This window comes from Stegodyphus dumicola, chromosome 7 (assembly GCF_044657685.1).
Source record: "Stegodyphus dumicola isolate Sdum_Otavi_A_Nest chromosome 7, ASM4465768v1".
NCBI lineage: Eukaryota > Metazoa > Arthropoda > Arachnida > Araneae > Eresidae > Stegodyphus > Stegodyphus dumicola.
The window spans coordinates 163330534-163342030 of NC_140774.1; the positions used below are offsets into that span (position 1 = coordinate 163330534).

At 31.7% G+C, this 11497-nt stretch overlaps 1 protein-coding gene across 3 annotated transcripts in view; it reads right to left on the minus strand.

The window, feature by feature from the left end:
- Window positions 1–2218: 2218 nt before the first annotated feature.
- The window catches only part of LOC118202940 (uncharacterized), a 43722-nt gene continuing 34443 nt past the window's right edge, over window positions 2219–11497 (minus strand). For 2 of the 3 annotated variants that reach the window (XR_015042237.1, XM_085821010.1), the window contains one exon: window positions 2219–3065. Coding sequence is in view for 1 of the 3 variants with exons in the window: in XM_085821010.1 (XP_085677136.1) it covers window positions 3061–3065 (5 nt within the window). In the remaining 2 variants the exon portion in view is untranslated. Of the gene's footprint in view, window positions 4793–11497 lie in introns of all 3 variants that reach the window. The other variant, XR_015042238.1, reaches the window with a different exon arrangement.

The window sequence follows — 11497 nt, forward strand, 5'->3', positions numbered from 1 at the left end:
ACACAAAGTTCTCACCTCCGATCAGATCCAGAGTTCAAGGTCCTACTTTTTCTCTGGTTTGTATCATATTTTTACTTATGCATATTTAAACAAGCTTCTTCGTACAACTAATTATCCAAGATTCTTTTATTTCTGCCTTATGTTTTTGAAAAAAATGCAAAGTCTTACTATCGGAAATTTTTTATATCATTCTCAACTGCAATTTTAAATTTAAGCAATGACTACAGTTTATCATCTCATAATGATTTTTATGATTAATCTTCGGCTTTTAGGTGACTTTATACTTAATTCTTTTTATCCAAAGTACCTCCAGCTCAATTTTTCAAGATGATCTTGTTAAAGCCACAAGGCAGATACGCAACACACAACTAAGATAATGGTAATGGTATCGCTGCTTGCACACTGATGCATACGTCCAGCATGCCCTCTTTTATTAGCAAAGTGTGACTCCAGGATTGTGTTTTATTTTAATTTTTGTTGTCTTTTGGTAATGCAATCTCTTATTAACGTGTAAACTGTATGCTTTAATTCCCCTTTTTACATTCGTACCTTTTGTTTTAGCATTCGTTGCTTATTTTTTAATTTATTTACACAAAATAATTTACAATTTGAGCATACATCTTACATTCCTACAATCAGAAGTCTTTAGATCATATTCTGAAAAAATAAAAAAAAACTGGGGAGAGGGGAGGAGAAGAATATGTGAGTAAATACACTATATCTTTATATATATATATCTTGGTAATTGCCTAAGTCATCTGTGCTTCAATCTGGCCCTGCCCTTCTTATAAAATAAAAATCGCATGTGAGAAATGTGTGTTATTATTTGTTTAAAAGGACATATTGTAAGCTGCTATTGGGAAAAAAAGTAAATTAGTCATTTGTATTAAATATAGAGGAGAGAAATGTTAGTATGATTGAAAAGGCCTCTGTTTAGTTCATATAAACAATTACTTGTATCTAACCAGTGGAGAGCTATAAAGATTTGAACAAAGGATTCATACACTATCCTATAAGGACAAAATGTTTCTTTTTTTTTTTTTTTTTTTCCTAATAATACTATGTTTTACTTTTTACAGCAACAAAAAAGACAAGTCAGTATGCAGGAATAGAAATCATTTAAAAATTAAAACAAATCATAAAATATTAGAGATTATAACTGAAGTTTGATAACAATCATCAGTGCCCAGTCTTAAAAAATCCAACTTACAAGTTGATTAATAAAACATATTTATCATTCAATGCAAAATGCTTGCATAGAGCTTTGTGACTTCTCCAAATAGCAAAAGTTATACACTGCATGCTCTCATGTTCCAAAAACAGTCGATTTTTTTTTTTTTTTTTTTTTTTTTGTTTGTTTGTTTGTTTCAACATATTGATCTTTACTATGGTTATTTAATTTTTCTTGATTTTGGTTGTGGATTTAAGATAAACAGAAGCAAATTTATCAAGAAAAATTCCAACATAATTCTTTTCCTGAGCAGTTTTCTACCAAATCTTCTAATTCTAAGCATGGTGGTCGAAGCTCTGATTTCGGTAGTAAAATTGTTTTTTGCAGTTGTTTGCATTTTTTATGAAGTCAGACTAAAATAAAGTTGAATACTACTGGTATACATAAATGCCAGTTTTATTGGAATGCAATCTAGAAAGACATGCATACCAAATGAATAAGAAATCACACGACTGGTACATATAGTAAGTTATTTGCACATGCAAGTATGTTCAGAGCACATATTATTTTCCACACAGGTTATACTCAAAAGGTATATTAAAATATGCATGTTAATCACACTAAAGGGAAACCACATGAACAAGTTACATGCAGGCATCATTAAAATAAGCATGTTTACACACACTGGGGAAAAACTATATAAATGCAATGTTTGCAAATCATCCGCACATTGAAGTGCATTAAAAGGACAATCACTTATCCATAACAATAAGAAATGACATGAATGTATATTTGTAACCTGTTATTCACAGTTAAATAGTGTGTTAGAAACATAATTTTACCCACACTAGCTAGAAATCATAAACATGTGCTAAATATAGCAGTTCATCTAAATTCAATGGTCATTTAGCAATTGCTTATTTACTCTCATGAAAAAACACACGAAAATGTTATATGCAATAAATCATTTGCATGCAAGAGTGACTTAGCTAAGGAATGCTGCCTTTGCAAGGGGATCTCTCAAATTTAATCTTCAAATGTTTGATGTTGCATGACTTCTGTTTTTGTGAAACTTCAGCTGATTTTCATAATACTTCTTTATATTAATCACCATAATATCAAGTACCTCCGATTCCAAGATGATCTCGTTAAAATCGCAAGGCTGAAGCTGGACATGCAACTAAGATAATGGTAACAGTATCGCTCGCTGCTTGCAAGCTGATGCATAGGTCCAGAATGCCCCCCTTTTTTAATAATTTTGGTATGACTCCACAATTGTGTTTTATGCTAATTTTGGTTGTCTGTTTGCATTCGGTGATCCAATGTTTACCTCATGTGTTAACTGCATGTTTCCATTTCCCTCTTTACATTTGTACATTTTCTTTTAGTGTCTGCTACTTATTTTTTTAACACGAGTGCATTATGTCACTTATTTCAATGGTCTTATCAATTTCAACAACATTTCTTTTATTTACACAAAATAATTTCTATCTTTGGATACATTTTACATTGTTACAATCAGTCTTTAAATCATATTCTAAAAAAAAAAAAAAAAAAAAAAATGGGGAGCAGGGAAGAATATATAAGTAAATACAGTATACCTGTATGTATCCTGGTAACTACCTAGGTCAACTGTGTTTCAATTTGGCCCTGCTCTTCACATAAAATAAAAAATCAAATGTGAGAAATGTGAGTTACTATTTGTTTAACAGGGCACATTTTACGCTCCTATTAGAAAGAAAAGATACATTTCAAGTTATTTGTGTTAAATATAAAACAAAGAAATTTAAAGACCTTTGAAATGAAAATACTTTTGTTTAATTCATGTCAACAATTACTTCTATCCATCCAGTGGAGAGCTATGAAGATTTGATCAGAGGATTCAGGCATTATCCTATAAAGACAAAATGTCTTTTCTAATAATATATTTTACTTTTCACAGCAACAGAAAAATAAACCAATCAGCATGCAAGAATAGAAAACATTTTAAAATTAAAACAAATCACATAATATTATAGATTATAAGTTATGTTTGATAATAATCATCAATGACCAGTCTTAAAAATTCCAACTTACAAGTTAATTAATAAAACACTTATATTGATCATTCAATGCAAAATGCTTGCATAGACCTCGATGAATTCTCCATATAGCAAGTGTATAAAATGCATGCCCTCATGGTCCAAAAACACAGTGGTTTTGGCTGTGGATTTGAGATAAATAGGAATAAGTTTATCAAAAAAAATTTCCAAAATAATTCTTTTTATAAACATTTCTCTACCAAATTTTCAAATTATAAACAATGTGATCCGAGTTTCGATTTGGGTAGTAAAGTTGTTTTTTGAGGTTTGCATTTTTAAGAGGTAACACTGTGATAAATTTGAACACTACTGGTATACGTAAAATGACAGTTTCATTGGAATGCACTCTATTGCCTATTTGGGAATAAAAGTTTTCTCTGCAATGCGTGCTGACTTGCATTTCTTCATTTATTTTCTAAAAGATTTTGAATTAAAGAAAAAAACACTTTTTTAAAATTAATTATTTATAACTCACTCATATGAAAAATGTATTACATAACTGTATTCTTAAAGAACAATACATATTTTTCCGATTTTAGCTTACGTCTGCTAAAATCAAACAACAGTTATAAAAGGAGGAGGAAACAAAAAGAATATGTTTGCTTTTTCTGTCTGAAAGAAGAATGCTCAACTACACAGTACACTAATTTCAAATTTATATTTTATTGGGACTTACTTTCCTGAATAGAGGACAGAGAGGGAAAAAAATATTTATTTACATTTACATGTAACCATGCGAATCGCATATAAAATGTAAAACTCTTCATTTACTTCAAACATTTCTTTCCATCGAAAACATGTCTTATTATTTTTTAAATGGTTTAAATATGGATTTGCAGCTCTCGAACATTTATGAAATCCACCATGAGGCTGCTGTCGTCATAAAGTTTGGCCACCCCAGGTATATATAATAAGTTATTTGCACATGCAAGTATGTTAAAGGCACATATTGCTTTCCGCACAGGTACAAAACAACATGAGTGTGTTCGTGCCATTTATACTCAAAAGTCATATTAAATCTTTATCACACATGAACAAGTTGTATGTGATGAATTATTTGCATCATTAAAATAAAATTGTTTACACACACTGGGGGCAACTTACATGAATGCAATGTTTGTAAATCATCCGCACACACAAGTGCATTAAAGAGACAAATACTTATCCAGCAACAATGAGAAATGACATGAATGTGATATTTGTAACCAGATATTCACAGTTAAATGTGTGTTAGAAACACACATATTTTTACCCACACTGGTGAGAAACTATAAACATGTGCTAAATATAGCAGTTCATTTAAATTCAAAGGTTATTTAGCAATACATGTGCTTATTTAATCTCATAAAAAAGTTATATGCAATAAATCATTTTCATGCATGAGCGAATTAGCTAAGGAGTTTATTAAAAAATGCTGCGTTTGCAAGGAGATATCTCATATTTAATCTTCAAATGTTTCATGCTGCATGATTTCTGTTCTTGTGAAACTTTAGCTGAACCACGCTTTTATACTAATCACCATAATGCCATTTCTTGCGAACTGTAAATACAAATAAGAAAATATCTAGAATTACAAAATAAGCTTACTTTTAAGTTCTGAAATACTATTTGAATTTTCAAAACTGAACACAATGTAAAGCCAACAATAAAGTCGAGAAATTATCCAAATTAGTGTACAAATATTTTTAATTCATTTCTCAAATCTGGAACACAACACAATACAGTCAAAAGTCGTTAATTCGGACACCCATAATCCGGAATGATCTATAATCCGGACCTCAAAGCTACAAACTTTCTGCGCATGCGTCGCATTCACGCACAGGCGTTTACGAGAGCGCGTAAGACCTTTACGGCTGCTAATATGTTTGTGCGCATGCGCATTTAATGTGTAACGGAGGTATAAGCTGAGCTAACGTTATCTAATTCAGTTAATGTTGCAGATTGCGTTGTTCCTTAATCTTCGAATTAGATCCGGCTTATTATTTTTTGCAGACTGTTAAAGCAATTTCATAAAAGTAAGCTTGAACTTTCGATTATGTCAAATAGAATTTCCGATATATATTTACTAATATGTAATTTGAATCTATAAAGCGAAAGTATGTTTTGAAATCCGAAATCTGTTTATCAATTTCACGCCGCGGATTGGAAGTTGATCTGTCAGCACTATCCTTATCTTCAGGGCAGATGTTTTTATTTTATTTGGCTTATAATTCCTTACTAAGTGTAGTATTTTATCTCGATGTACTCCATCTTTGATATGATTTAAATCAAGTTCCTCGTGATTATAATTCGCTTCCGATAGTGAAGAAAGTGACCCAGCGGTTATTGAAAACGAAAACATTTCAATTGACAAGTAAGTCGGTGTTCTCGGCACAGCAATTACGGGACTTGAACAGCGGAACTTTGTAACCGAACAAGAAATTATGTTTGTTTATAGAATTAAAGAGAAATTATTATCACAGAAAACGAAGCAACTTAAACAACTTACATTGAAAGAAATGTTTAATAAAGTAAACAAATAAATATTAAGGTTTTTTTTTTTTTGTAAATTTTGATACCCTTTAGATTATAATTGTTCTTTATTTCATAAATTACGGTTTCATATTTTTAATTTTATAATTTCTGCATGCCATCTTACCAGATTTAAACTGATGATCTATAATTCGGAAAAATCGATAATCCGGAATCGCCGAAGTCCCGACGAGTCTGGATTAACGACTTTTGACTGTATAAGTCTGATTTAAACTTATCAAAAACACAAAACTGTAATTAAACTTTATTAAGGTTCACTAGAAAGTATGAAATTATGCATTGTATGGATATTTACCTAAATGATAAGTGGAATTTGGTTGGAAATTAAGAATACAGATTTGTAAATAGATAAAAAATAATCATATTATTTATTTAAATATGATTTATAATGTAAAATGACACTTTCCTTATAATCAAATAATTATAAATACAGTACAAAGTGCTTAATCCGGGAGTCCATAATCCGGACCTCAAAGCTACAAACTTTCTGCACATGTGTAGCGTTTATGCATGCGCATAATACGTTTACACATGCACGTTTAATGTATAACGGACAGTATAAGCTAGGCTAAAATGATCTAATTATCTATTTCAGTTAATGTTGCAGATTGTGTTGTTCCTTAATCTTCTAAATGGATCCGGCTTATTATTTTTTGCAGACTATTAGAGCAGTTTTATAAAAAGTAAGCTTGAACTTTCGATTATGTCAAAGAGTTTCCGATTCTGAAGCTGCCAAAGGATCTACAAAGCGAAAGCATGTTCCGATGTCCATCAAACAAAAAATGGATAAAGGCATGAAGAAAGTGACAGAGAGGTTAGTGAAAACGAAAAAATTTCAACTGACAAGTTAGTCGGTATTTTTGGCACAGCAATTACAGGACTTGAACAGCGGAACTTTGCAACTGAACAAGAAATTTTGTCTGTTTGTAGAATTAAAGAGAAAGTATTAGCACATAAAACGAAGCAACTTAAACAACTTACATTGAAAGAAATGTTTAATAAAGTAAAGAAATAACTATTAAGGTTTTTTTTTTTTAAATTTTGATACCCTTTAGATCATAATTGCTTTTTATTTCATAAATTACGGTTTCATATTTTGGTACTTTTCAGTTTCGCTTGCACAAAACTCTCCAAGCAGACTTTGTTGCCAACATCATACAGTACACACATAAAAAATGTTAATTCTAAGAATTTTTTATTTTGAAGGCATAAATATTTTAATATGGTTTAACATTTTGTAAAAATACATTAATTTAAGAATTTACTATGCTTTCATGGTTCTACATCCTGATTTGCTGGTTTAAATCGCGTGACCCCAAGTGATCTCATCTCACGTAAACTGCGCTACAAAAATCTAATTCTCTCAGCAGTTATCTACATTAATTTCAACTTAAATCTTAATTTGGAATACAAGTTTAAATGCAAGAATTATTTCAATTTGTACGAATAGCTTACTCAGAAAATATGTAAACCGCAGTGCTTTACTTCGCTAGTTCATTCTCATTCGAATTTAACAATTGATTTTGCCTTTTCTATATTTTTGCCTTCGGGTGTGCAGTGTGATTGCATTCTAATTGACTTAATTACCATGAATGGTCTTAGGGCATAAAATTTAACTATCTTGTAAAAATTCTACGTAATTGTATGCCAGTATTGAAAAAATAATCAATCGGATAAGAAATGGCTGCGACTTGTTTTGAAAATGAGGCGTAAAAGGTTATCAGCGAAGATATTCCGTTTGGCATCAGTTGTACCATTATTGGCGACTTTATCTATTGCGCCGGCAAAACGGAAACGTACCCCTATTTTTAATTGTATAATTTTTGCATGCCATCTTACCAGATTTAAATTGATGATCTATCATCCGGAAGAACCTCTAGTCCGGAATCGCCGAAGTCCCGACGAGTCCGGATTACGGAATTTGTACTGTATAATAATAAATAACTATCTAAGATTGATGTTTTAATTTAGATGAAAGGTTAATTTCATATAATATTTTTTATTATTATAATTTACATAGAAAAGGCTAAACATGACTGAATGGAAGCATAAGAGTAAATAACTATTCCAGATCATTATTATAATTTATATAAAAATTGCTAAACATAACTGAATGGATGCCTGCATCGCTATTTTGCTACCCAGTTATCGCTAAAGCATAATTTCATCTCGTTGGTTGTTCAAACATAATTTTCTATAATGAATAATGCTTTTTCTTTGAAAAAATTCTCGGTAAAGTACAGAATCGCCAACTTATTTGTTTGCTGCTTTTTACAAGGGTCAAAACAATTGCATTTTTGTCAATTTTCTTTTACTTTTTAAGTGAAGATAAGTCGATGTGTACATAGATAAAGTCAAGGGTGTGTGCACAGTGCCATTTTTCAGCAATTCTGGGATTTTTGTTTTTAAGTGAAAATAGGTCGCCGTGTACATGGATACTGAGTATGTGCAATTCTTAAAAACGTGTCAAGCAGTGGGTGATTCTGCACTTCACCCAAAATTTTATTGCAGACTTTTCATCATGGGCATTTCCCATATTGTTAAATCCATAGGATATCAAAAAAGGATTTAAAAATTAATATTTTAAATCCTTTTTTGATTATTTTAAATCCTTTTAAAATAAATTTTTAAATAATTTAAAAATAGTATTTTAATGGCATCTTAAGAAATACAGAACTATATAAGCTTACGCAATCTGAAATCAGTGCGTACGCTAGATTACGTGAGCTGTTAAATGGGCGCATTTGCGCTGCAATTCTTTAACGGTCCTCAAAACAGAACAATATCAAAAATTCTTTTGTACAGATAGCTCTCCATGTAATAAGATTAGAACTATTTTTGCAACTTTCGGTACAGGTGTCTAATGAAGAGAAAAAAGTAAAGAGAACATAAACATGGGTAAAAGTATGTTTACGGGTAACCCCTTGACAAAAACTGCAGTTTTTGGCAGCACATGGAGACCAAGCTTGTGCAAATCTTTGACTTGTTATTTTGGCTTTGTGTAGCGCCAAAAATTATTTTAGCACCAAAAATCGCTGCTACACAAAGACAAAATAACAAGTCGAAGAATTGCACGAACTCAGTATCCATGTACATATTAACCTATTTTCACTTAAAAAAATATCAGAGAATCTCAAACTTGGCATTGTGTACTCTCTTGGCTTGGCAATAAATGAAACAAAAACTTTATGATAATACATGGGGTACCCTTCAGTCTACACTAACCTAAACATGTTAAGAGACCAACTTTCAGAATCAAAAATAAAAAATTCAAATAATTTTGTTTTCAATGTCCTTAAAAAAATTCTCCAAAAATAAGATATTCATCAAAAATTTCTCACAAAATATGACCATTAAATGATAATGCCAACAAGACTTAAATCATTTTGTCACATATTTTAGAAATCATATGCCTTTAAATCCTGAGTATGTGAGTTAATCGAAAAGGCACCCCTACAAACTCTGTGCGAGCAAACAGACGCAAGACTTGTGAATTTTGAAAAGAAAAGAAATCAGAAAAGTGTAAAGTGAATTTTACAGAGAAACCTGATACACATTTAAATGTACAGAAACAATTACACAGTATACAGTTCTCACGAAAAAATATTAAAGATGAGAAATGAAACTAATCTTAAAATAATTTCAACAATACTTTTACCTTTGCTCAGTACTTCCAAAACCTCCATACTTTCCGAAGCTCCTAGCAAAAAAGCTACTGCCTATGACATTTATTAAATTGTTTATTTTTTTAACATGTGTGCTTTATAGCATTTATTATTTTATTTTATTTTTCAAATAGTTTGTCTCTGAAAAGTTCTTAAAGTGGAAAACTCTTTATGTTCTGAAAAGTTCTTAAAGTGGTCTCTTAAGTTCTTAAAATGGAAAACAATTTCATCTTATAATATGATAGCAGAAAATACAACTGAATTACTTTAGCTTTCTTTATCTATTACATGAAAAATTATAAAAGTTTTCAAAATAAATATCTATCATGCTTCGATTTCTTACATGCAGAGATATGACGCTACACAAATTTCTTCTTATACACACTACACACCTGGTGTCACTGATCTTAATATGTCCAAGATTTGACTGAAAATGTCGGAGATTTCATTTCACTTTTCTAACAATGCAATGGAACGCTGCACTTATTTTGTAAATTTTATACACTGACACATTTGATACTGGAGCCCAACAGGCATGGTCTTTAATACTTGCTCAGGATGAGTGGAAATATCTAATATAGTTTTCATGACAGGTACCAAGAATGGTATTACTATCTGTAATGGCATGGTTGTAATACGTAACTGTGTGAAATTCAGAAACAGTTTAAAGCAAAACACAAATAATTTACAGCATATATATTGGATGAAACATTTAGCCACCATTTAGAATTTCAGTTTTTGAAGTTCTTATCCAGACTTCATTATGCAGCAGATATAAACATTGAACACTTATCATGTAAAAATATATTGAATATTTCATCTTGTGGAAACAAATAAATGGTTTATAATTTATTTTCATCAAATGTGAATTTCTGTTTCTTCTACAGGTTCACTAGTATGCTTTACACTATTCAGATTTGCCTATCTGATTTCTAAGAATTTTGCTATACGAATATTCTGTCAACCTGTGAAAAAATTCTAGACATGACCTCAAATGAGATTTTCTAGCTACAGAGACAAGTGCTTACTGCAAAAGCAAATAAAAGTTGTTTCTAACATATGTTCAAAACACTGGAGGCCACTCTTCTGCGCAGATAACATATACATTTTTGTCATCGCACTAAATGGCTCGTTACACACGTAACATTTATCTCTTGTGCTTATATCCATATTTAAATCCTCTTCGTGAAAAACGAATGAACATTTATGCACTACATAAGACTTCTCGGTACAAGTGACAACAGCGGTAACCCCATTTGGTTACATCATTCAGAAAGCATACAGGAGCTTTGCAGGAGGAAGTCACTAGCGCGGAACGTTCATGATCTGGGCACCACTTTTAGTTCTTTGAGGGAGTAACATAACATTTACCCACTCTCATAAATTCATATCCTATCCTGGAGAATAAGCCTTTGACATACAATTGGGGGCATTTCTTTCCTTAAAAGTCTCAACCTCTGTGCAAAGCTTAAGTGCAAGGGAAAGACAGGCCTACATTCAGAAGTTAGAATTGATTTTTAAGGCATCTTTTACGATTGACGGTGCACTCTGGTTGAAATTATAATTTATCACGAAAACTGATAAGTACCAGAGCCGGGCTCCAGTGCAATTTAAGCTCTGGGGCTCCTGGTTAAAAACCTATCCCAGCAGAACAATTTTTTTCGATTTTTCAAATGTTGACGAGCATTGTATGGGAAAGAGTAATTGCAAGTCTGATATAAAGGTGACCATGAGTCAATGTTGACGACAAGAGTTCTAAAAAAAAGCACCGAGTAGGCAAGCAAATTCACTTTCGAGAGATAGCTGTAACTGAGTATGTAGCTGGATGGAGAGCTTGGGGAAAAGTAGCAAACCTGGTGCCATTTATTGGCCATTTCAGGAGGTGTTGAAACTGAGGAGTCAGAGCAGTCATGTGCAAAGGAGGAAGAAGGTGGTAGGTGGGCGAGAGATTCTCAGTGTGCAGGGGGGCTCTTTTCATTGCCATGCAATTTTGAAAGGGAAGCCGAAAGCAAGGGGAGGAGTTAGTCTAAGACATGGAAGTTAATAGA